Source organism: Geotrypetes seraphini, chromosome 1, assembly GCF_902459505.1.
Source record: "Geotrypetes seraphini chromosome 1, aGeoSer1.1, whole genome shotgun sequence".
Taxonomy (NCBI): Eukaryota; Metazoa; Chordata; class Amphibia; order Gymnophiona; family Dermophiidae; genus Geotrypetes; species Geotrypetes seraphini.
In genome coordinates, this window is record NC_047084.1 from 402,126,026 (window position 1) to 402,152,797 (window position 26,772).

At 45.8% G+C, this 26,772-nt stretch overlaps 1 protein-coding gene across 1 annotated transcript in view; it reads left to right on the forward strand.

Moving 5' to 3' along the window:
- Positions 1 to 26,772, forward strand: part of LOC117347325 (dynein heavy chain 6, axonemal-like) — a 2,502,256-nt gene that overhangs the window by 698,686 nt on the left and 1,776,798 nt on the right. Inside the window, 1 exon segment of the mRNA XM_033918113.1 lies at positions 15,737 to 15,949. Coding sequence (XP_033774004.1) covers positions 15,737 to 15,949 — 213 coding nt within the window.

Genomic DNA, 26,772 nt, shown 5'->3' on the forward strand with positions numbered 1-26,772 from the left:
CCACCGTACCACCCGATTCGGGTAAGCGCAGGTATCGGTGGGTGGCTTATTTGCGGGGGGGTGCCTTATTTTACATTTTTTTCTAAAAAGGGGGGGCTGTCTTATTTGATGGCCCTGCCTTATCATCGGGGAAACACGGTAGAAAAAAAAAAAAAATGAACAGTTAAGTCCCAGTTTTTGCCGCTGAGACTCTGCCCTCTCTCACTGTAAAATTAGACTCTACTTAGTCTGTCTTTAAATTTTAAAAATGTGTGTTGTTTTAAAAAACAATTATGTTTTTAGATGTATCTAAATAAAAATAATAACCAAAAATTTATCTTTTTTTTATGTCATCTTAGCATATTTTATGCTACAGAACGAATTTTTTTTTTTTACATGTATTGTTATGGGAAAACGCGTTTCACATAACGAACTTTTCGCATAACAAACTTGCTCCTGGAACGAATTAAGTTCGTTGTGTGAGGCACCACTGTATATTCTCAGTCATGGTCTGTAATTTCCCAGATCACCCCTGGAACCCTTTACAAAAATCAGTGTTACATTGGCTACCCTCCAATCTTCAGGTACAACAAATAATTTTAATGACAGATTATAAATCACTAACCAAGTATGAGTTCTTTTAGTACCCTGGGGCTGTACATCAATTAAAAATTTTCATCGTACAATGCATCATGATTTAAAATTATAATCACACAATTAATTGCATAAAGCGCCCTTTCACATTTCCTCCTGTATAGTGCAATAAATACAGTAGATAGCAGATGTAAATGTGGGACATATTTCAAGTCGATTGTCCCACAGAAAGGCAGTAAATCAAATCCCATTACTACCCCCACCCCCATTAGATTGGTTGTCAGTAATGTTCAAGGTCTGATGTAAGAAATTGCTATTGATATGCCACATTGGGGGCACAACCTAGCCAATAAGGCATCACTGAGATGTACCTTGGTGAGATTGCAGCCCAAAAAATTTGGTATGTGCTGCAATATAAGTTAGCCTTCCTTGGGATACAGAAAAAGAGCTTGCTCAGTATCAGGGTGTTCAGCACCCATTGGCGCTCACAGAACCGGCTCCTATGCTTGCAGGAAAACATTTGTGATTATTCTCTGGTTGAGCACCAAGGTCTTGGGAAAATAATTTACAAGGTTACCAAGGACAAAGGAATGAGACTGGCAAGGCACTATGATAAAAGATCCATAGGAGCTAGATCCCAGTGAATTTAAAAGGGGTTCAAAATATTATTGTTTACCCTATATATTCCTGATTAATTTTAAAAAGTTGATAATTTCATTATTGCCCTATCAACTCTGTTTGCTATTATGTGTTAACTGCTTGAAGTGTGTACTGCTATGCAGTAAATAAATTTAAAAAAAAAAAAAAACAAAAACAGTCAGACATATAAAAGCCATTTATTTATAGAAATTTTTTTTAAAAAAATTTTTTTAATTTAATTTTTTTTTAATTCTTTATTCATTTTAAATCATAAACAAGTGTACAATAATATATCCATTAAATTTCAATGTAACACTTGAAAATCTTAAATCATATCATCAAGAACAAAAGTATATATCCCCCCCCACCCTACTGAAATTAAAATGTATTGAAATTTATTAACCGCCTTTATGACGAGATTCACCCAAGGTGGTGTGCAGCAAGTATAATTCAACATAATACTTACTAACAGTAGTAAAAAGAACAAATATAAACATAATGAATGAGGCAGATTTAAATTCAAATGAGAGAGACATGGAGAGGCATAATCAATAAGTCATATAAAAGCTCTATGTGTCAGCGGGGTAAGACGTCCAGGGAAATGTGTCGATAATGGAAAGATGTCCAAGTCAATCTATTATCGGCATGAAAGACGTCCAACATAAACACGTCCACATGCGCTATACTGAAGCGTCCAACTTTACCTACCAAAATGACGACCGTCCAAACAAGATGTACATCTATATTCGCCGCGATACGCTACATGACTTGCTAGTCGTAATGCGCTCCTTATCCATTAGTTGTCCTGGCACATGTCCTACTGATGTCACACTGTCCCCAATAACGTCCTGCATGCCCATTTATAAAAATCCACGTGGAAGTGCGATCCTTGTGGGTGTAGTAGGCGTTGTGTGAGGAGTTAGGAGAGTGGTAGAAGTTTGGTGGAGGATAGTGTAGTTTATATTGATTACTGAGTGGAATTGAGTGATTGGAGAGTATTTCTGTGAGTGTGTGTGTGAGAGCAAGTGAGAGAGAGTGTAAGGGTGACAGACAAGAGAGACAGTGTGAGTGATTGTGGGAGTGAGAGATCATGTAGTGAGGAAGGGCGTGCTAGGAAGAGTGTGTGGCCACCAGGGTGAGTGTGGGAGATGGTGTGTGAGTGTGTGTGTGAGAGCTTGTGTGAGTGCATGCGGGTTTGATGGTGGAGCGAAGGGAGCCAAACTACTCCCTAGGGGAGACCGAGTCCCTGGTGGAGCTCTGCCTCCAATATGAGGCACGGATGTTTGGCCACAATGGTAGAAGACCACCCCGCAATGTCACCATGAGGGCCTGGTCCAGAATACGTGACACCCTGCATAGGTGAGAACCCCCAGTACCTATCACTATGTAGCCAGTGTGTCCTAGTCTCTAAACCTGTCACCTATTGCTCCCAACCCCATCTTTCAAGGAACTGCTTGCTTATTCTGTGTTCCATAAAAATGTATATATATATATCTATCTATCTAATATAATAAAGCCCTAAGTGCGCATGCGCACTCCCACCTGCGTGCTCCCGTTTTCCGTACGCTGTAGGGCACCGCAGGTAGGAGTGCGCATGCGTGAGAATCCCCTGAGGCGGATGTCGGCCGAGGCGGCTGTCAGTGGCTGCAGGCCACAGCGGCGGCTGTCGGCTGCTGAAGGCCGCTGCGGCTATCGGCGGCTGCAGGCCGCGGCGGAAGGTGGCTGAAGCCTGGCTGGAGGAGGAGCTGCGAGAGCTCCGCAGAGGCAGGAGGTGAGGAGAGAGAGACAGAGACAGAAGGATGAGAAGGACAGAGGGGCTACTAGGGGGACCAGGAGAGATGGTAGGGGATAGGGAGAGATAGACTTCAGGGAGTGTGGAGGGGGCAGGAGAGAGATGGTCTTGGGGAAGGACAGAGGGGGACAGGAAAGGGAAAGATGGCAAAAGAGGTGAAACAGGGTCAGAGACAGATGGTAGAGGGTGTGAAAGGGGAAAAGGGAGAGATGGAAATGGTAGGACCAATGCTACTTTGGGGCACTGAGGGAGGAAAGGTTGGTACGTCAGGACTGCTGCTGCCACCTCGGGTAAGTAAAGACCCTGTCAGGAGGGCCAAAAGGGTACAAAGGAAATGATGAAAGGTGAGGTGGTGTGACTGGGATCAGTGGGAGGCAGGGTCCGGGCATGATAGAGGCGGGGCATGGGTGGGGTCAGAGTCAGGGTCAGGGTATAGGTGGGGCTATTTTAGCACACGTTACTGTAACGAATGTAACGGGCTAAAACACTAGTATATATATATATATAAAGGAAACATAGATAGATAGATAAAGAAGGATAACAATATTTTGGCAGGCAGATGTTTCATTTCTGGATATGTCCCTACCTCATCAGAATATACATGACAGATGTGATGTGCTCAGTGCCCTCATAACCCTGCATATATGTGAAAAGGGGGATGCAAAGGACTGTCCCCTGACCCTATTCTCCACCATCTCTTTCTTGCAGGCGTTATGGTGTGTACCGGGACCTCGAGTCCCTGAGGCGCAGGTGGCGTAGGGTCCATCGGGAGAATCCAGCCTTCATCCGGCGCACCAGACACCGCTTCAGAGCTGGACGTAAGTGGCAGTCCCCCCCCCCCCCAACACAGTCAGTAGCACAGGTATGGCAGCTGCCATGTAAGACACCAGAAACCCTGAAACGTGTAGGTGACTATCTGATGCTAAAAAGCTATAATGGAGGAACAGGAGGTAATTGTCACATCAATGAATATCTCTGCAGTTGATATCGGTGCTGGCAGCATACTGAGTGCTCATTCTCTGAACTCCTGCTCTGCAATGAACTGCATTGTCAAGGAGGCATAACTGAACAAGGGATATACGCCTCAGAAGCTGCCGGCCACATGTTGGTCTGGAGGTCACCTTCATAGCTCCAGACCAATGTCAGGCCTGTTGTTGTGGAGGCATATATCACTTGTTCAGTTATGTTTCCTTGACAATGCAGTTCATTGCAGAGTAGGGGTTCAGAGAGACACTATCCGATTCTAAGTATAATGTGTGAATCATAGTTGCACTTGTCACCCTCTATCCTATGTCATATCATGTCTGCTACCTCTCAAAGCTCACCTTCTTATGAATGTGCTCTTCCTTGGCAGCTGTTCTGGTATGCAACCTATTGCCACCCAAAATGTGGGTGACGAGATACCGGTCAGTCCACTGTGTCAACAAATACATCAAGGCCATTCAGTGTCACCTGCATACGCCGGCCACCTTTTGTTTAGATGTATACCGGTGTAACTGTACACAGAAAGTAGTTTACATATATGTCTCCCACTTAACCTCACTGGGTTGGGTGGGGGGGGGGGGGGGTTGATAGATAATTGTGTACGTAGTATGCAACCAATGCACGCTATGGTAACCCTGACCTCATATTCTTACTGCACACAGGTCGCACACAGCATGCTGCTGAGGGCATAGCCCAGGAGGTGGTGCAGGACATGTGCCTACAGGCAGCCAGGGAGGCAGTGGCAGAGGCATTGGCAGAACAGGAGGTGGAAGGTTACTCTGCCTCCGAGGAAAGTCTGCCACCTGAGGATGTGGTGGAGGTCTCTGATGGGGAGGACAAGGCCCAGGTGGTAGAGGCAAAGGTGGAGGAAGACCAGCAGCATGTGGTGGAGGAGCAGGGAGCATGGGAGGTCCCTGATGTGTATGCCGACATGCCTCCTCTTTAAGGGGATGAGGAGGTTGCAATGGAGGCAGCAGCCCCAGCCCCACGCCACAATGTGCAGCCAGTGGCCCCAATAGTTCCTCCCCCTCCTGAGGCGTATGGACAGCTGCTCAACGTTGTGGGACAAATGCGCAGCAAACTGCAGGAGGGGAGGCGCGAAACTATGCAGACCCTGCAGGAGATCGTCAGCCTTCTGTGGCAGCTGGTTGCCATCTTTAAGGAGCCCATTTAGGGGATGAAGGGGCAAACCTGAGGGGCAAGCTGGCAATGGGCCATTGAGGCCCCAATCATGTTACCAACAGTGTCCCTGACAGCTCACAAGTAGCTGGCAGAAATCCAATGACTGAAAGGACAGGACAGGGCCTCTCCTTCACATATTCAAGAGACTTTACCTACTGTATCTCATTGGGATATACTTGGATGTTAACCTACTTGATGTTACTGGCTGTTGTGTACAATGCTGTCACCATATGCTCTGCCAGTGATTGCAAGTGTTGAGATGTGATGTACAGATTCAAACTGCCCCTATTTCTAGATAAACTAATAATCCCCCAAAGTTCTTCTCGTTCCTTAAGATCATCCGATCAAAAACTTCTTTACATTCCGTCTTTAAAAGAATCTTTTTACTCAAGGAATACTAACTTCGCCATAATTGCCCCCACATTGTGGAACTCTCTCCCCCAATTTCTGCGGGATGAAATCCAATTACTAAAATTTAAGACTAATCTTAAAACCTTTCTATTTAAAGATGCCTACGCCAAATCTTAATCTTTTTGTCCACTTGTTCATCCCTTTACTTAAATCTCATTCTAATTTTTTTTTTTCTTCAGCGCATATCACTCATATCATGCACTCCCGCCCTCTATGTTATATCCCTTCCCTCTATCTCACTTCTTCTAAGATTATGTAACTTTTTCCCTACCTCCCCATTTACCCTCACTGTCAAGTCCGTTCATATGTTTTATATGTCGTTATTTTTCTCACTAATCTTCCTAAAACTTTATTAAATATTTCATTTCTTCCTATTTAAATTTTATTGTTAACCGGTCAGATATTTGTTTTATGGTCGGGATATAAAAAACCAATAAACTTGAAACTTGAAACTTGATGGTTAAGGTGTGCAATAGTTGCACTAAAGGTGTGTTCCAATCCCATGACTAGGGTAGGAAGACATGCATATGGTGGGACAGTGTTAAATGCAATAAGGGGTACCCTCCCCATATCAGTGGAAAAGAGGTATGCAGTGAAATGAAAAGACCCTACCATCAGATGGGATGTGGTGAGGAGGCCATAAAGATTGACACTGAGAAAGTGGGAATGCTAGGCTGCATTTCTGAGGTCACAAATAGCTTCTATAACCTATGGGCCAATGGATGATGATGTAACCAGGCCAGGGATGCAGGGAGCACCATTGAGATTGGAAGCCGCAGAGGCTGCTGCAGCAGGACAGCCCTCATAGATATTTGCTGACCCTCACAAATGAAAAGGTATGAGGCTCAGAACTGCTCGCTTACTTTGCACAGGTTGGAGCAGTGTTAGGCATATTGGGGCAATTGGACAGGCGTGTGCCATGTTGTTACCATAAGTATGATATTGTATGTTCTCATAATGCGTACATATTTGTATGGCGATTGTTCTATGACAGTCATTTGTGAGCAGGTGTTCTACCATTCATGTCTACCTCAGCAAAGGTGTATGCATTTCTATTTGAATCTTGACTACAAAACCAGACCAAAATAAATACCAGATATCTACCTCTAAACTGGGTGTCATGTGTGATCCCTTGATATCATGTTACTGCCCTGCACCTAACAAAAGGGCAGGCAGGCAGCCAACTGAAAGTGGGAACGTGGCCATCTTGTAAGTAAGATCTGGCTGAGACCAGGACCATGTCAGAGGTTGTGTTAGTCACAGTTCAAGAAAAAGGGGAGAGATGTAGACTTGTGAGTTCCATGATTTGCAATGGATGTAACACCTGACTGTCTGAATAGCTCCCCCTCTTTCTAGAAGCCTGTGCTAACCCTCGACTGAAGGGACATATTATGATTAAGGACTCATGTAAAAGGGAGCTGGTGACTGCTGTGCAATGCTGCCATTCATATGCAATCAGTTAGATCATATAAGAGCTACACATGTGCAAGGTGAGGCACTAGGAAGCAGACCAGTATCAACTGAGAGGGTATTCCCCCCATCCTCCCAATGACACCAAAAAGCTGTAACAGCAGAGCCACTAACAAGGCCACACATACACCTTTGGCCAGGATCAAGGGTGTGTAAGGAACGAATCCCAGGGGAGGGGAGGTGGGTAAGGTGAAGCAATCAGTGGGGGAAGGAGGTGACATTGTGGGATAAGGAGCCCCCCTAGGCAGGGATGGAGGATGGGGAGAGGGAAGAGGTGTGTTCCAGGAAGCTCACCCAGTCTTTGCCCTTACCCTGTTATGGCCCCTATGCAGATTGCTCCCCCCTCTGCTCGTCTAAACGCTGTTTCAAACAGGCTTTCCAGAGGGTAACCAGCAACGTGAGGCCCAGACATTTCTATAAGCATGTAAAACATCATCGATGAAGTAGGAATACTTGCTTACCTGAATACAGTCACAAGCTTGAAAAGGCAGACCATGTAATGTGTAACATCCAGCAAACGGGTTAGGATTGCATCAGTAGATAGGACGGTGTCTCCGAACAGATAGGAGACGGACGTTCATGCTGATGTAGACGTATCCCGGCCCCCTGGATTTAAACGTACCAAGAAACATGGCCTAGATGTGTTTCGGATTTGTCTATAACCGACCAGATGGACGTATTACGTGAAGTCGTTCAGCTGACGGCTTGTTGGACGTGCTTAATTGCCAATAAATACGTCTAACCTCATATTATCAAAAGTGTGGGTACTTTGACACCATGGCTCCCAAACCAGTCAAAGCTCTGTCCTGGAAGCCTAACTTCTCCCAGGCTGAGACCTAAATGCTGGTGCAGGAGGTGCACACACACCACCAGCAGCTCTTCTCACCCCAAGGAGAGAGACTCGGGGCACACTCAAAGAGCAAGGTCTGGACGGGAATAGCTCAGTGCCTGAATGCAGTCCACCGCCATAAGCAAGATGTGGAGGATTGCAATAAGAAATGGAGAGCCATCAAAAGGGAGGTCCGAGCTAAGGTGGGCAACCGACCTCCAGATGCTGACATGGCAGACCTTGGCCCCATGGACCAGCTGGTGCTCACCTTTGTGTCAGCAACCTCCACCTATGGTGTGGGCACACAGGACACATCAGCTGCTGCACCTGCAAAGCCTTCTGGTATGTACTTGTCTTAATCCTCAGTCTCACAGGTATGTGCCATATTCTGAGAGACCTCTCTTTCATCCTCCTTCTTCTACTCCTCTAATGGGGCAGTGAGTACACCTGCTCTTCAAACCTTTCCATAACACCTGTTTGGTATTGTTTCATGTGCTGATGGCAGAGCATGGAATTAGATTCCTACACCCTTATACTGACAATTTGGAACATTAGCTATGATCAGCAGGTGTGCTCACGTAAGGTGTCTGCACATACACTGCTTTCATCCCCTTCATAATGTCACCAACACACCGCCCTATGGTAGCTGGGTATGTAGTCACACATCTTTGGGATGCATGTTACCTGTGGTATGCTGTGACATTCATATGTGCTTTTCCCCTATGTAGATGCTAGCTCTAACGAGGATCAGGCCGTATGCAGTGGCATCGACACACTGACTGTGCTGGGACAGCAGGATGAGGCAGCTGCAACACTCAGCCAGCAGGAGCCTGATGAGTCCCAGGACACCCAACCGAAGGAGCCTGCCAATGGGGATGAGGACCTGCCAATTCTCCCACCGCCAGAGCAGTTTGCCAATGTGGCTGCCGATACCGAGGAGGGCAGTGAGGGAGCACAGCCTGGCCGCTGGAGGGCACCTAGTCGCCAGCATCACCACCTACTGAGACTGGCCCAGAGGCTACTGGGGCACAATCTGACCCTAAAGGGATATCGGCAGCAGAAGCTCCAGCTGCTGAGAGAGGGTGTGGAGGCAAGACAGCAGTCACTAACAGCAGTCACTGGAGGCCCAACGGGTGACGAATTAACTGCTGAGGCAGCTTTTGCATGCCAACACTGCCATCGTTGGAAAGCTGGAAGGCCTCCAGAGTGAGCTGAGAGCTACAAATCGTCCTCCCTCCACAAGTCAGTACACTGATCAGGTGCCTGCACCACCCTCCACCACTGGCTCAGTGGCAACAGGACGCAAAGCCATAGAGAAAAGAAAGCACCCCCAGATATTGGGGCCTGTTCCACACCTACCTTCCTCCACTCAGGTTACATAGCCAGCTTTTGGACAGCAGAACACTGACTCCAGCAGTGATAGTGGCAGCTGAGACACTGATGTGGCCCCAGTTGGACCAGAAGCTTCATCTGTACCTAGAGGTGGAGCTGGGAGGGCTGTCAGGGGCCTTGGGAGACCACATGGGCGAGGGAATGGGATGGGGAGGTAGGTAAGGGGCTGGTGTTGGTCGTGTATGTGGGTTGGGGTGGGGTTGGTGAGGGTGTGTGCATGTAAGGGTGGTGGTTTGCACAAAATGGGGGAAAATAAAGGTGTTTCTTTAAAAGAACCTATTGTCTGTGCTGTGTACAAGCTTCAGCTTATGTGCACTGAAGCTGACTATTGTCTGTGCTGTGTTCAAGCTTCAGCTTATCTGCACTGAAGCTGACATTAGCCTGGGTTGGTTGTGCAGTCCAGATAAATGGCACTGGACTGATATAGTGTCAGGTGGCTAGGGTACAGCGTCCATTTCACAGGAAGTGGGTCTGTATTAGACGGTGCCTGGCGTTGACCCCTTCCTAGCTGGCACTCTGCTCAGCTCTGTGCTGTGGGGGTGGGGGAGGTTCGTCATTATCGCCATCAGGTGGCTGCTGCTGTTGTTGCTGTGGGGGATCCGGCAGTGGCTGGTGTTTGCGAACTGCAAGGTTATGCAACATGCAGCATGCCACGAAGATCTGAGCCACCTTCTCAGGCCTGTACAGCAGCTGGCCCCCCCAGCGATCCAGGCATCTAAAGCGGTTTTTTAACTGCCCAAATGTTCTTTCGATGATGCTCCTGGTGGCTCTGTGACGCCGGTTGTATTCCTCCTCAGCTGCAGTGTGAGGGTGGACAATCGGAGTCATCAGCCAGACTCGTTGAGGATAGCCCCTGTCACCTATGAGACATACAGAAACAGAGAGAGAAAGAGAGAGAGAGAACAATGATGAGTGGCAGTGATTTGCAGGTGCAGGAAGAGAATGTTGGGATGGTGGGGACAGGGTAGCTGTGTCCCTGAGGTGCTTACCAAGAAGCCAAGCGCCATTGAAGTGCCCCTGGGTTGCTCTCCTGTGGAGGCCACAATGCTGCACTATGTAGGCATCGTGTATGGAGCCAGGGTATCTGGCACACACATCCAGGATCTCTCCCTGGGCATTGCACACCACCTGCATATTCATGGAGTGGAATGCTTTTCTATTCTGGTAACTGGCCTCATCTGCCCAAGGGGGTCTGAGGGCAATATGAGTGCAGTCTACCACTCCAATGACGGAGGGGAATTGTGCCACATTGTAGAACTGCCTCATACTGTCCTGTAGGGCCTGGGGAGTGGTGGGGAGGGAGATGTAGTCAAGGGTGTGGGTTAGGAAGGCAGTAAGAAATTGGGTGAGGAAGTTGGAAATGGCAGGTTGAGTGAGCTCAGTACTGGATGCCAATACAGACTGGAAGCTCCCAGTTGCCAGGAAAGCGAGGGCTGTTGTTACTTTAAAATGCACTGGCATTGGGTAATTACGGCGAGTGCGGGCCTGTAGCAGGGGCTGCAATTGGAGGCAGAGATCCTGGATGGTGGCCTTGTCGAATTGGTAACGCTCCACACACTGCTGGTCAGTGAGCTCAAGGAAGCTGGAGCGAGGCCTAAACAGCCTCCTACGGTGGACTCGATGATGGGGCCTGTCATTCTCCAGCTCTTCCTGCAAAAGGAGTTCAACAGCAACGACCACATTGACCCCTTCCATGGCCCACAAAGAAAGCACCTGGCAAAGAAAGCAGAGCTCATTACGGTCTATACAGGCCCCAGCCAAGCAGTCACCCGATACCCCCCTCCCCCCAGGGATTGAGCCAATGGTGAAACAGAACACTCACTCATGCCACACAATAGAGACCACAGTGCATGAGTAAGCTGTAATAGATGTAAGAGAACTAAATGGTGATGGTGATAGGAGGTAGGTGGGATGAGAGAGGGGTGTTTGCAGAGGTGAATGAAACGTGGGGAGACACACAGCAGTGAGAACATAAATGGGGAGGTTGAGATAGAGATGGTCAGAGTGAGGGGGGTACACACACACGAAATTACACACCCTTCTCTTACCTGAACACAGCACGGCACACACTCAAGAACAGCTTAGATGTGAAAGCAGGTCTAAGTCAAAACGCTACTTTGAACGCACAGAGCAAACTGATTTTGCTTTGGTTATCGTATTTGTACGTTTGGAGCCTAAACCCGCCCTCAGTACGCCCCTGGAACGCCCCCATTTTGTACGACTTACGTTAGACGTTTTGCGGCGTAGGACGTGCAGCTGGCCGACCTTTGATTATGGTCGCTTGAACGTTTTGCTGGGTAAGACGCCCAAACTCCGACTTAGGCAGTTTTTTAGACGTTTTTGTGTTTTGATTATGAACTCCATAATACATACTAAAAGGGAGACATAATACTTATACCTTGGATCTTACAAGAGAATTATAAAAAGATTGCGTATTATCCAGAATTGAGCAGTTCACCTTATTTTTGGCCTGAAAAAATAGATCATGTCAGCCCTTATTATAAAAAGTTGCATTGGCTGCCTGTGGAGGCAAGAGTTATTTTCAAGTTTGCCTGCTTCTGTTTTAAAACTCTGATCGGTTCGGCCCCATATTATCTTTGCTCCCACTTTGAGCTGGCTCCCACTTATAGACATTTTCATAGAATTCATTTGTTCGCTTTTCCTTCATTTAAAGGTTGCCTTTATATGAGATTTCTAGATAGAACATTCTCATTCCAAGCTAGTAAAATGAATGCTTGGTTAAGCAAAATGGTATTAAAAGCCTTTTCCTACCAATCCTTTAGAAAATCTGTAAAGACCCATCTATTCGACAAATTTGTTACCTCATAATGTATTTTCTGCATCTTTTTTTATTGCCTGTATTGACTATATTTCACTGGTTGTTAGTTAATTTCTTATTGTAAACTGTTTAGAACTGTTTTGGTATTATAGTATAGAAAAATTGTTATTATTATTACTTTCAGAAAGAGACCATTGATATATGAAAAAGCTAACTATGTATAGATGTTAAGGGGACCGAGATAGTACAGAGAAAGGAAGTGTGCTGGCAGTCCTAAAATAATATTCGCATATGGAATCCTCATCTGACTGAAACAGATAGTAACAGAGAAATTCTTTAACCACATATATAGTAACAGAGAAATTCTATAACCAGTGCCTAAACTGCCGATGCCAAAGTTAATTGAAAAATGACGTCAGAAACTGCAAAAAAAATGGCAGTGTTGAAGTGCCTACCAATGCCTAAATAAAAAGCAGCTGGCATCGCAGCTAGGTAGCCGCTTTAGGCTATGGAACGCCAAAGTAGCCATGGCCAATGCTAAAGCTGCTACCTAACAGTGAACCTCCGAAGCAGCAACTACAATTGGCAGGAAGAATGCCCATTCCCTTCTGCCTGCAGGCTCCCCTGAATCTATGACCCGCCCTAACCACCAATACCCCCGACCGCCATCCCGACACTCCCCCAAACCCTAACCTCCCCAAACCCATGATCCCCCCCCAAACACTGATACTCCTGACACTCCCCCAAGCCCCAACCCCCAGATACCTAAGGCAATACCCATGGGAGTGGCCTTAGTTATCTGGCCAGTCAGAGTCTTAGGCCACTCACAGTGTATCCCAGAATGTACTGAGAAGGAGGCCTAAGACTCCGGTTGGCCCAGACACTTAAGGACCCTCCTGGGCCAATCGGGGCCTTAGGACCCTCCCCTGTGCATCCCAGGATGCACTGGGAAGAGGAAGGCCTGCCATTGTGAATAGGTGGACCTGCCAGCTGGAGGCTGTAGGCATCCCGCCAGCCTTACAGACAAAGGTATGGGGGAGGGGTCAGAAGTAGTGGTTTCAGGGGTTTGGGGGGTGTCAGGGTAGGGATTTGGGGGTATCAGCTTGGACTGGGTCATAGGTTCGGGAGGGCCGGAGGCAGGAGGGAGTGGGCATTCTTCCTGCCTATCGCAGTTGGGGGAGGGGTGCTTTGGGGGTTCCAGCAAAAGTGAGTGGGGGGGTTCATGGGTTATGGCAGGATGGAGTGGGCATCCTTCCTGCTGATGACAAGGTGTCCCCTGCCACAGCCGCTCAGCTGATCATGGCAGGGATATTCCCACCCATCAGCTAAGCCGGCAGGACTCCCTGAAGCCATGGCTTCAGGGAGCACTGCCGGCTCAGTTGATCGGGGATAACTTCCTCTGCCACAATCAGTTTGTGGCTGCTGTGACCTGACTTTAGGATCCTGCGGCAGCATAGATAGGCAGCTGAAATGTAGGCCAGGGTTTTCAGTTCCTACATTTCAGCCGCCTATCTTGGCTGATTCTGTAACTGGCGTTGTCGTATGATTGACACACTATCGGTGATTGCTTTTTAGGCAGCCCCCAAATACAGAATCTGGCCCTAAATGTCTGCTATAAGGGGCAGCTGTAAATACTGATGTCTGGGCCTTTATCCAATCACTCTCCTACAGTCTGTCTTCCCCCCAACCACCCCCAGATCACCTCCTCTCAGTATCATAGTAAGGGGAGTGCGGTGTGTGTGTGTGTGTGTGTGTGTGCAGACTGTCCCGGGTACTGAGTTGGTGAGGGCACTGGCTCCGCGCTGCCGTACCACGCCACACCTCCACCAACCTCGTAATTCTGTATTATCTTTGCTAGTGTGAGCAACTTCTGCCTTTTGCTCGTGCCAGCCTAGTTCCCCTCTGAATCACTTCCAGGTCACGGGGCCAGTAATTGACATCAGAGGGAAATCCAACACTGGCGTGAGGAGCATGCTGCCGAAGCACTTGCATTGGCAAAGATTTAGTGGTACGTGGGGGTGGGAGAAAAAGCACAAGTGTTGAAGGGGGGGGGGAAGGCATGGAAGGAGGGGAGCTCCAACACCCCGAGCGCCTCATACCCTTACTATGCCACTGCCTCCTTTGACATCCATCTCTCCCTTCGTCAAGGCATCCACACAAATTCCAGCCCCCCTCGACAAGGCCCAGTCATCACTTCCACCCTATTGAAGTGCAAGGACTCTGGTAAGCCTGGGGAATGGATTATGGGATGACAACAGCAGGCGCCATATCCAACCAGCTCTGACCCTCGGAGGGTTGAGTCACTGGAGGAGGGTAACATGTTGGATGGTTAACCACATATAGTGGGTTTGCCACAAAGGATGCTGACATTGAAGCATTTGTTGTAGTGGGCATGGCATTGTGGTGTGAACTGGAGAGCTGGTATCAGGAGGAGGGGTGTGAATGGAGATTGTTGAATTGGTGTGGTGGCAGGAGGATCAGCGCTAGGGGTGAGCGACCTTGAAAGAGACCTGGGAGTGATGGTAGACATGACATTGAAGGCGTCAGCGCAGTGTGCCACGGCCTCAAGGAAAGCAAACAGAATGTTGGGTATCATTAAGAAGGGTATCACGACCAGGACAAAGGAAGTCATCCTGCCACTATATCGTGCTATGGTGCGCCCGCACCTGGAGTACTGTGTTCAGTTCTGGTCGCCGTACCTCAAGAAGGACATGGAGGTACTTGAGAGGGTCCAGAGAAGAGCAACTAAGCTAATAAAGGGCATGGAGGACCTCTCATATACTGACAGACTGAAAAAGCTTGGGCTTTTCTCCCTGGAAAAGCGGAGACTTAGAGGAGACATGATAGAAACCTTCAAGATCATGAAGGGCATAGAAAAAATAGACAGGGACAGATTTTTCAAATTAAGGGGATCAATAAGTACAAGGGGGCACTCGGAGAAATTGAAAGGGGAGAGGTTTAGAACAAACGCCAGGAAGTTCTTTTTCACACAGAGGGTGGTGGATACATGGAATGCGCTACCAGAGGATGTGATAAACAGGAGCATGCTACAGGGGTTCAAAGAAGCTTTGGATAGGTACTTGGAAGACAAAGGGATTGAGGGGTACAGATAAGAGTAAAGGTAGATTATAGGGATGGGATTAGAGGTAAGTTACAAAATTAATCAGGGACCACTGTTCAGGCACTAGGCCTGATGGGCCGCCGCGGGAGCGGACCGCTGAGCAAGATGGACCTCTGGTCTGACTCAACAGGGGCAACTTCTTATGTTCTTATATCTAGAGGGGTTGCGAATAATGCTCTTTAAAGAGGGAGCAGTAATTTTAGAAAGCTGCTTCCATTTCTATATGGGAAAATTTCTATATTTGTTTCCCTATATGCAGCTTTCTAAAATCACTGTTCCCTCTAAATGGAGGGCTTTCATGTGAGGTTCTGCACTTATTTTCCAAGAGGCTCTATACCTATATGTAATATGAAAACTGTATTGATTGTGCTACAGAAAGGTGGTGTAGGAACACTCTAATAAACAAATGTAAATTAGTATGGGAACTTGTAAATTAGTATGGAAACTATCCATGTCTTCACCTGGGAATTTGAATTTGTTTATCTATAGCCTTTCCAAAATCTGCCTGCACATCTTTCATAAATTAATTAATATGAAAAATCTTGAATGCTTTCTTTTTTGCAGCTTCCAGTCATCACAGATTTGAGAAATCCTTTCTTGAAGCCAAGACACTGGGTAGTTGTGGAGCAAATTATGAATGCAACTTTGGTGGATATTGAGCATTCATTAACTTTGGAAAAACTCATTGAGCTCCATGCTTTTGACTTTGCTGGGGACATTCAGGATGTTTCAGGACAAGCATCTGGAGAAGCTTCTTTAGAAACAATTCTCAAAAAGGTTTGAAAAAAAAAATTACTTATTTTGCTTTTTAATAATTAAGGAATATGTTCACTGAACCATGCTAAGCAGTTAGTACAGGTGTTAGCTTATGGTACCCATTAGGGTGGACCCAGAAGAACCCAAGTTAATGGCTATTGCTTGCTAAACCCAGCCACAATGGTAAGACTCCTACACTGTTTGGTGTGGGTTAATGACTGAGATCAAATGTGACCATTACTGACAGCAAATGTGTGGTATGTCACTGCATGCTGTCATTTTTGCTGAGAGCATGGTGTCCTTTTATGCCATCTCAAGAGATGGTGTTAAGTGTAACCTTACTACTGGAAGTCAGGTACCTTGGCAACTACTACTACTACTCTCTTAAGAGATTAGACTCCACAGGTGACTCTTGGGGGGAGGAATGCTGGCCTAGTGCCTAACCCTCAGTAAGCCTGGTTCTAAGAGAGGGGTTGTAGAGGCTCAGCATTAAAGATAGTTGCATATATAATTTGCATATATTTGCATGAGAAGAGGGATGTTGACTAAAAGGCTTCTTTGGATCTGTTTAGGACCTTTTTGAGACTTTGGGATGTAGTAAATGGGAGAGAGGCCTGGAAAACTGTTGAGTCAAGCCAAGCACTCTATACTTCACAGGGGTGTGAATCCTCTCACTCTATCCTAAAAATGCTCTTCAGCCTCTTAGTTTGAGATTGAATTCTAAGGACTTTAAAAGATCAGATTCCACAGGTGACTCTTGAGGGGAGGAATGCTGGCCTAGTGCCTTACCCTCAGTAAGCCTGGTTCTAAGAGAGAGGTTGTAGAGAATCAACATTAAAAATAGCATTCATAGCAACCTGTGAACTACTGTCTGCTTCTGCACACCCACCCACCCACCCCTAGGCTCAAATTACTCTTATACTACTCTTAAATTACCCTTCACATTTCTTTAACTGTTCTTAAGAAGAACAATATGCACAAACCTGAAACACCTAACCCCCAAATCCTCTCATCAGATCTAGAAATTCACCCTTTTCCCCACACCTGAAGTAACATAGAAATATAATGGCAGACAAATGGCCCATCTTATCTGCCCATTATCTCTTGCTCTGTCCGTGAGATCCCACATGCCTATCCTGAAACGAACAGGTCCCAATTTATATTAGCTTCGTTCTGCTGTCCTGACTACAGATGCATCCGGGGACAGAAAACACACACACACACACAGATAGCCAAAGAAAGATGAAGTGTTTATTCAGACCAACATCACATATTTATAGTCCCCCCCCCCTTTGTACATGCCCAGTCACAAGCTAATAATGGGTGTAGCTTATGAGGAAAAGTAAGTTTCGTTTCTCATAAAAAACAGGGAGGGGGAAGGAAATTCCACAACCATTACACATAGTCATAATTACAGATAACAAAAAGAGACAATGGTTTTTTGTGATTCTTGTATAGCAAAATAAGTTTATAAAGAATATACCCTTACATATCCCAGGCCCTTTTGAATTCAGACACAGCCTCTGTCTCCACCACCTTTTCTGGGAGAATGTTCCATGCATCTACCACCCTTTCTGTAAAAAAGTTTTTCTACCGGAGCCTATCACCTCTTAACTTCATCCTATGCCCTCTCATTGCAGAGTTATCTTTCAAATGAAAGAGACATAACTCCCCTCTCCCGCATTTCCTCCAAAGTATACAGATTGAGATCTCTGTTCCCATACGCTTTATGTTGAAGACCAGATATCATTTTAGCAGCCTTCCTCTGGACCGACTCCATCCTTTTTATATCTGTTTTGAAGGTGCAGCCACCAGAATTGTACACAATATTCTAAATGAGGTCTCACCAAAGTCTTATGCAGGGGCATCAATATCTCTACCTATACAACATAGCATCTTTCTAGCTTTTACTGTCACCTTTTTAACCTGTTTGGCCACCTTAAGATAAGAACATAAGAATTTCCGCTGCTGGGTCAGACCAGTGGTCCATCATGCCCAGCAGTCCGCTCACGCGGCGGCCCTCTGGTCAAAGACCAGTGCCCTAACTGAGACTAGCCCTACCTGTGGAGGTTCTGGTTTAGCAGGAACTTTTCTTTTTTTAAGTCAGATCTGTTTATTGAAAAAAATATAAATCATCATAACAATAAACAAAAGCAAACTACAGAACAAAGCATCCAGTGGGTGATATCGACAGTACAGTACAAACAAATGTAAGCATGCACAGCAGCGTACAAGAGATCAATGTATAATAATACACAGATACGTAAATAGTCATGCGGTACAGTCACAGTAGTGTTGCAGAGGAGACCATATACAATAAAAAGACCCTTGGGAACCCCTACATTCTGCCAATCGTAATTCATATTTGTAGCACAGAAGTACCAAATTCCACCATTGATCAATAGGCACTGGGGACTTGCTTTTCCAGTGGAGGAGCACAGTCTTTATGGCTAGCCCCAGGAGAATGTCATGAAGAATAGACTGTGGACGAGAGAGTGGAGGTTCCAATATGGCAGAACGGAGTATTACCTGGCAATAAGATAAAGTCGTTGAAGATGATAGGACCTGTCCTACTATATTTCCCACCTCAGACCAAAAGGCGGAAACAAGGGGACAGTCGAAAAGCATATGCTGGAAAGTTCCCAGGTGAGTCTCGCAACGCCAGCATTTATTGGAAGATGTCGGGGAGACCCGTTGTTGTTTAATAGGAGTCCACAACGATTTATGTAGAACAAAAAACAATGATTGTCTGAGAGATGCTGAGTGCAAGGGTTTGTTGCATTGGCCCCACACCTGAGACCATTGTTGCTCAGAAACAATGCAATGAAGATCTTGGGCCCACTGCTTTTGAACAGGAAGAAGATCGTCCGGGTCCGCACCCTGTAGAACACCATAAATTCTAGACATCAGATGAGGTTTAGTACTCCATGATGTCAGCAAAGTAGACGTGAGAGAAGCTCCCCGCTTCAAACGCTCTAATGCAGGGCCATAAGCCGCTTTCAAACTATGACATAATTGATGATATCTATACAACTGATGAGAAGGTAAGTTGTATTTTAATTGCAACTGATCAAAGGACAACAAGGTATGAGTATTCAGAATATCCCTCACATACCACACACTGGCTTTTATCCAGGAAGGCCAATGCACCATACGGGAGCCTATAGTAATATTAGGATTACCCCAGATGGAGGAATGAATATTAGTAAAGATCGGATGTTGTAGGGTTCGACCCAACCCAAGGATTGCCTGCTGGGTAGCATGCAACACCACCCAATTGTTAAAACAGGGAACAGTTTTGGAATAACAGGCATCAATTAAGGCATATGGCAGCACTAATGCTTGTTCCAGCAAGCCCCAGTAAGGCAGAGTAATACAATTAGGAGGTAAAAACCACTTACTGGCTCCTCGCAACAGCGCCGCCCTAGCATATCTGTTATACTGAGGAAAGTTAACTCCACCCTGGGACCATGATTTCCTGAGGGTAGATAGCGCAATACGGGATGGCTTCCCTGACCATAAGAATTTTGTCCTGATTTTGTCAATTTGTTTAAACAAGGTGGGAGGAAGAGGCAAGGGCAACATTTGAAGCACAAAAAGAATTTGGGGGCTCAACATCATTCGAATGGTCTCCAACCTGCCCCACCATGTTAAATACAGAGGGGACCACTGGTGACAAAGTGCCTGGAGTTTGGAGAGCAGGAGCTTAACGTTATGGGCCACCGTGTCTTGCCAGGTGTTACAGAAATGTATTCCTAAGTATTTAATGGTCGTGGAACACCACATAAGGCCATATGATGCAATCATATCCTTTGTGCAAGAGACATTCAAAGGCAATACCTCAGTCTTATCCCAGTTAATGGTGTATCCAGAAAGTCGCCCAAATCTGGAAAGAAGATTGAGGATTGCCGGGAGGGAATCATCCGGATTGGACACAAATAGGAGCACGTCATCGACAAAGGCCGATAAACGTACTTCAGTCGGACCCACCTGTATACCCGTTATATCGGGGTCAGAATCAAGTTTACGCAATAAAGGTTCCAGGGCCAGATTGAATAGGAGAGGAGACAGTGGGCATCCCTGTCTAGTTCCCCTAAACAGGGAAAAATATGGAGACAAGTAACCTTCCACATTCAATCTGGCCCTGGGATTAGTATATAATATATGAACCATATCCGTGAAAACCTGTCCCAACTGGTACCACCCTAAAGTATAGAATAAATATTTCCACTCCACATAGTCAAATGCTTTTTCCGCGTCTAATGACATCACGCATGCCGGAGTGGAAATATTTCGGGCTGCCTGTAGGACATGACAGAAAACTCTAGAGTTATCCGCTGTCAGTCGGCCTTTCACAAAACCACATTGAGTAGGATGTATAAGTAAAGGTAAAGCTTTAGCAAGTCTGTCTGCAAGAAGTTTCGCATAAATTTTACAATCATAATTGAGTAATGAGATAGGTCTATAGTTTTTCGGAAGCATGGGGTCACGTCCAGGCTTGGGAAACACTACTATGTCTGCTTCAACAAAAGTGCCTCCACCAGTAGCGTTATTCAAGAAGTCTGAGTATAATGTAAATAATTTGGGAAGAATGAGCTTCCGAAAGACTTTATAAAAGCCCAGGGATAATCCATCTCCTCCCGGTGCCTTGCCAGATTTCAGACCATCCACAGCTTCACCTATTTCTAGTTCAGAAATAGGTTGGTTAAGATTTTTCAACAGTTTAGATGGCAATTCAGGAGGGGTCATGCCCTTGAAGAAATCTTCAAAATCTAGTTCAGTGGGGTCAACTCCCGAAGTATATAGATGTTCATAGAAGGATTTAAAGTGGTTATTGATGGCGTTAGGATCCGTGATAAGAGATCCAGCCGTCTTGAGAACTTTAATGTGCCCAGCTCTCTTTTTATGTTTGAGGTAATTGGCTAGCATGGTCCCCGCTTTATTGCGATGCTCATAATAAAGAGCCCCTTCTTGTAGAAGTAAGACCCTGGCTCGTTTAGAAAGAATGGAATTATACTGAAATTTAAGTTTACGAATCAAAGTCAACGTCGGGGCAGATGGAGACATATGATAATTAGTCTCTAATGATTTAATTTGATTGTCTAAATCAGTGAGTTCTCGCTTCCTTTGTTTATTCAAGTGAGCCGAATAAGCTATGATTCTACCTCGCAAGTAAGCTTTGTAGGCGTCCCAAATAATTTGAAATGTCAATTCCTGGGTATCATTATGTGTAAAATATTCCGTAGTCCAAACTTCAACCTGACGGATAAATTCCTCATCCGCTAGTAAAGCAGCATTTAGACGCCAGGTAGGAGTAGGAGACGATGGAGCAGATAGAAAAAAAGAGATAGAAACAGCTGAATGATCAGAAAGAGGGCAAGAGAGAATAGAAGTGGAGCGTACAGATGATAAAAGAGAGCGAGACAAGAGAAAGTAGTCCAACCTCATGGCAGAAGTATGAGGTGCGGACCAAAATGTGTACTCAAGTCCTGTCGGGTGGTAAAGACGCCAAGCATCCACAAGTCCATATGAATGGATAATGTGATATAGTATCGGAAGCGTTGGAGGAGAGCGGTAAGATGATTGAGATCTGCGGTCAAGATGGGCATCTAGGACTAAATTCCAATCACCCCCTATCACAAAGTAATCAGTAGATATAGAGGCCAGTTCTTTAGCTAATGTTCCAAAGAATTCAGTGTTGGGGACATTCGGGCCATATACTGTAAAGAAGGTGTATCGGATGTTATTAATTTCCAGTGTGACAGTGATCCACCGGCCCTCCGAGTCATGGGAAGAGTGCACAACGGAGTATTTAAGGTGTTTTGATAGTAATATAGCTACCCCTCCCTTAGAGGCCACTGCGGGAGAAAAGAAGCACTGAGAGACCCAGTCTCGTTTTAATTTTGCAGATTCAATTGAATTCAATTTAGTTTCTTGCAGAAAAACTACTTGAGCTGAATGATGTTTACAATACAGAAGTGTCTTTTTTCTTTTAATAGGATGATTTAACCCCCTAATATTCAAAGATAACACATTACAAAAAGCCATCAGGAAACTGGAAGGAAAATGCTGGCATAAGAAGCAGGAAGCATCGCATGCATGCATTACATCCTGCACTGTACAAAGAGATCCAGATTATAAGCGCTTTGTTCTGTAAAAAAAAAAGAAAACAAACATATCCCATACTCGCACACAAACATACACCCCCCCATCCTCCCAACAGTTAACTAAACTCCCCCCAACCCGCAAGACAAAAGCCTTGCAATCAACCCGCCCAAACGGCGCCCCGAGGGCCTGCAGAGGGAAGGAGACACCACAACATGGAGGCCTCGAGTCAGCTCCCTCCCCCACCAACCCCGCAAAAAGGCCTTGTTGAGAACACAGAAATTATGTCGGAGAAAACATATCACTCACAACTTATGCTATAGCTTATTAGTAGAATAAACCCCTATAGAGGAGTAAGCAGAGGTGTATAGTCACGTTTCCATGGGGAGTAATGCTTCTTGTTCCTTGAGAAAATGCTCCACCTCATCTGGCTCGGTATAGGTCTTAGTTTTATTTTGAAAAGTGATCTTGAAGTGAGCCGGGGAGAGGAGACCGAAACGAGCTTCCAACGCCCGCAGACGATGACGTAGAGCGAGAAATCTGCGCTGCTTGTCGGCTGTAGCTTTGGTAAAATCCGCTGAAATGTAAACAGTCTGACCTTGCCATTCGATCTTATGGAGCGATCGCATCTTTTCCAGGATCGTCGCCACGTGTGGAAAACGAAGCAGCTTCAGCACGATCGGTCTCGATTTCTGAGAACCGTTGTGAGATTTCGTTGGTACCCTGTGGGCTCTCTCCACCTCCAAAGGCCTGGTAAACGTAAGGGATAGCACCTTGGGAAGCCATTCTTCGAAAAACTTACAGGCATCATTACCCTCAATTCCCTCATTCAGGCCGCTGATACGCAGATTCTGACGACGCCCACGATTGCCCAGATCTTCAAGTTGGACTTCCAGGGCGTGTATGGCTCTCCGATCCATTTTTTGGTTAGTAGCAACTTCATCTATGAGTAGAGTTTTTCGTTCGAGCGTTAACATTTTGGCGTCCATCGCTGATATTTTTTCGGTGAGATTCATAATCTCGTATTTAATATCTTTTATGTCGTCCTTACTTTCCGACATCATATTTGAAATCTGCTGCAGTTGATCAGAGATGGTTTGCTCAGGATCAACACGTGGCCTGCCCGACTCACTCTTCGTGGGCGTCGGGGGATCCTGTTTCTGTCGTTTGGCACCCGAAGTGCCGGCAAAGGCAGCCTCGATCTTGCCCTGCTTAGGGAGAGGCATCGCTATCGCACAAAGAATCGGTATGTTTTGTAGATAAAATTAGTGATATGCCAGAAATAGCGGAGTTGGTAGCGGGAGCTCGCGACTCAAGCCTCCATCTTGTTTGGGCTCTTTAGCGCCCCCCCTAGCAGGAACTTTTCTAACTTTGTCTTGAATCCCTGGAGGGTGTTTTCCCCTATGACAGACTCCAGAAGAGCATTCCAGTTTTCTACCACTCTCTGGGTGAAGAATAATTTCCTTACGTTAGTATGGAATCTATCACCTTTCAATTTTAGAGAGTGCCGTCTCATTCTCCCTACCTTGGAGAGGGTGAACAACCTGTCCTTATCTACTAAGTCTATTCCCTTCAGTACCTTGAATGTTTTGATCATGTCCCCTCTCAATCTCCTCTGTTTGAGGGATAAAAGGCCCAGTTTCTCTAATCTTTCACTGTACGGCAACTCTTCAGCCCCCTTAATCATCTTAGTCGCTCTTCTCTGGACCCTTTTGAGTAGTACTGTGTCCTTATTCATGTACGGCGACCAGTGTTGGACGCAGTACTCCAGGTGAGGGCGCACCATGGCCCGGTACAGCGGCATGATAACCTCCGATCTGTTCGTGATCCCCTTCTTTATCATTCCTAGCATTCTGTTCGCCCTTTTTGCCGCTGCTGCACATTGTGTGGACGGCTTCATCAACTTGTCGATCATAACTCCCAAGTCTCTTTCCTGGGAGGTCTCTCCATGTACCACCCGGGACATCCTGTATTCGTGCATGAGATTTTTGTTATCTACATGCATCACTTTACACTTATCCATGTTGAACCAAATCTACCATGTTGATGCCCATTCCTCAAGCATGATTGTCATGTTGCAAATCTTCGCAATCCACCTGCGCCTTCACTACTTTGAATAACTTTGTATTGTCCGCAAATTTAATCACCTCACTCGTCGTACCAATGTCCAGATCGTTTATAAAGATGTTGAAGAGCACAGGTCCAAGCACTGCACCCTGCGGCATCCCATTGGTGATGCTCTTCCAGTCCGAGTTGTGTCCATTTACCCCCATTCTCTGTTTACTCTGCTCCAGCCAGTTTTTAATCCAAGTGAGTATTTCACAATTTTCCAAAAGTAGTCGTTCATGCGGAACCTTGTCAAACACCTTCTGAAAATCCAGATATATAATGTCGACTGGGTCGCCCTTGTCTATCTGTCTGTTTACTCCCTCAAAGAAGTCCAGAAAGTTCATCAAATACGATCTGCCTTTGCTAAAGCTGACTGGTCCTAATCAGCCCGTGTCCGTCAAGGTGATCAACGATGCGGTCCTTTATCAGCGACTCTACCATCCCACTCTTCTGTCGTGCACTTAAGTTCTTCACCCCCTAAACTGTACCGTTCCCTCAGGTTTTTACAGCCCAAATGCATGACCTTGCATTAAATTTTAGCTGCCAAATTTCAGACCATTCTTTAAGCTTTTCCAGGTCTTTTTTCATGTTATTCACACCATCCAGTGTGTCTACTCTATTGCAGATTTTGGTATCATCCGCAAAGAGGCAAATCTTACCCAACAACCCTTCAGCAATATCATTAATAAAAATGTTAAAAAGAACAGGCCCAAGAACAGAATCTTGGGGCACACACTGGTAACATCTGTTTCCTCAGCGTGATCTCCATTGATAACTACCTTCTGTTGTTGCCACTCAACCAGTTCCTGACCCAGCCCGTCACTTTGGGACCCATCCCGAGGGCACTCAGTTTATTTGTTAGATGTCTGTGTGGAACACTGTCAAAAGCTTTGCTAAAATCTAAATATACCACATCTAGTGCACATCCTCTATCCAATTCTCTGGTCACCTAGTCAAATAAATATTTGTTAAACAATTTGGCCTTCTCTTTATCAGCTTCTACATATTCCTCCCCTTCACCTTTGAGTCTCACAATGCCACTTTTGCATTTCTTCCTATCACTAATATATCTTAAAAGCTTGTCTCCCCATTTTACCATGTCAGCTATTTTTTCTTCCATTTGCATCTTTGCTTTCCTGACTACAAGACCAGCCTCTCTTAACTATTCCTTAACTTCTCAGCTACTACTTTTGAGAACTAGGTGGACACCTATAATGTGCTTCCAGAGGGCGTGATAGGACAAGGTACGGTATTGGAGTTCAAGAAGGGATAGGGTAGTTTTCTGAAGGGTATAGGAGGGTATAGATAGAGGGTTACTATACAGGCCTTAGACCTGGTGGGCCACTGTGTGAGCAGGTTGCTGGTCAGGATGGACCTCTGGTCTGACCCAACAGAGGTACTTATGTTCTTATATTTATGTTCTTATAGCATCAGAAACACTTTCCCCCTTTGTAAGCACTAAGTCCAGTATGAACCCATCTTGTGTAGATTCCATTACCAACTGCTGGAACAGAATCCAGAATCTCTCTACTGCTAGAAGACCCCGCAATAGGGATACCCCAATCAAATCTGGCATGTTAAAATAATCTATTAGCAAGACTTCCCCTTTTTTAGATATATTCTGAATGTCTGCTATTAAATCTCTATCTACTTCTTCCGTCTGTGAAGGAGGCCTGTATATCACACCAATGTTAATATATAATACATTTCCTCTTTCCAAATTGATCCACAGTCCCTCTTCCTTACCCTGCATATCCTACAATTGTGTGGCTTTAATATATGATCTTTAACATATAATGCTCCTCCTCCTCCTTTTCTTCCTACCGGAGGGGGGGGGGGGGAACGATGTCTGTAGCATGGCAGAGTCAAGGTGAGCCCATATTTTGTCTACTTTGTCAGTGAAGTAGTTTGAGAGCATTTCACTGTTGAGCTCAGTGTTAAGGCACTGGTTGTCTCCTTGCGATATTTTGAGTATTTTCTTTTCTTGTTAGTTTAAAAAGGTCTTTAATAGTTCAGTGTAATACTTCTTATCCCAGGACAAGCAGGCAGCATATTCTTGACTGATGGGTGACGGCACCGATGGAGCCCCGGTACGGACAATTTTAGAGTGATTGCACTCTAAGAACTTAGAAAGTTCTAGCTAGGCCGCACCGCGTGTGCGCGAGTGCCTTCCCGCCCGACGAAGGCGCGCGGTCCCCAGTTTCTTAGTTTCCGCGGAGCTAAGAAAATGCGTGTTTTCCAACGGCTGTTGGATAATCTCTTTTTCGCCTTCCCGCTCACGTATTTTCTTTGTGAAACTCTTCACATTTTCTTTTTTAATTCTTTTCTTAATTAAAATTTTTTTTTTAAAAGTCTACGGTACTTTTTTTCGATTTTTTTCAGTCGGCCCCGGCGGGGACTGTTGGCACCATCGAAGCCTCGGGCTTCGATTTTGCTACTGCCGTTTTTCCCTTCATGCCCCCTTCACCGGGTTTTAAAAAGTGTCAGCGGTGTGCACGCCCTATTTCCTTATCCGACCCGCACAAGTGGTGCCTTCAGTGTTTGGGTCCGGACCATAGGGCTGAGACGTGCACCCGCTGTAGTTCTCTTCAAAAGAGAACTTTGAAGAATCGCCAAATTCAACAGCAGAT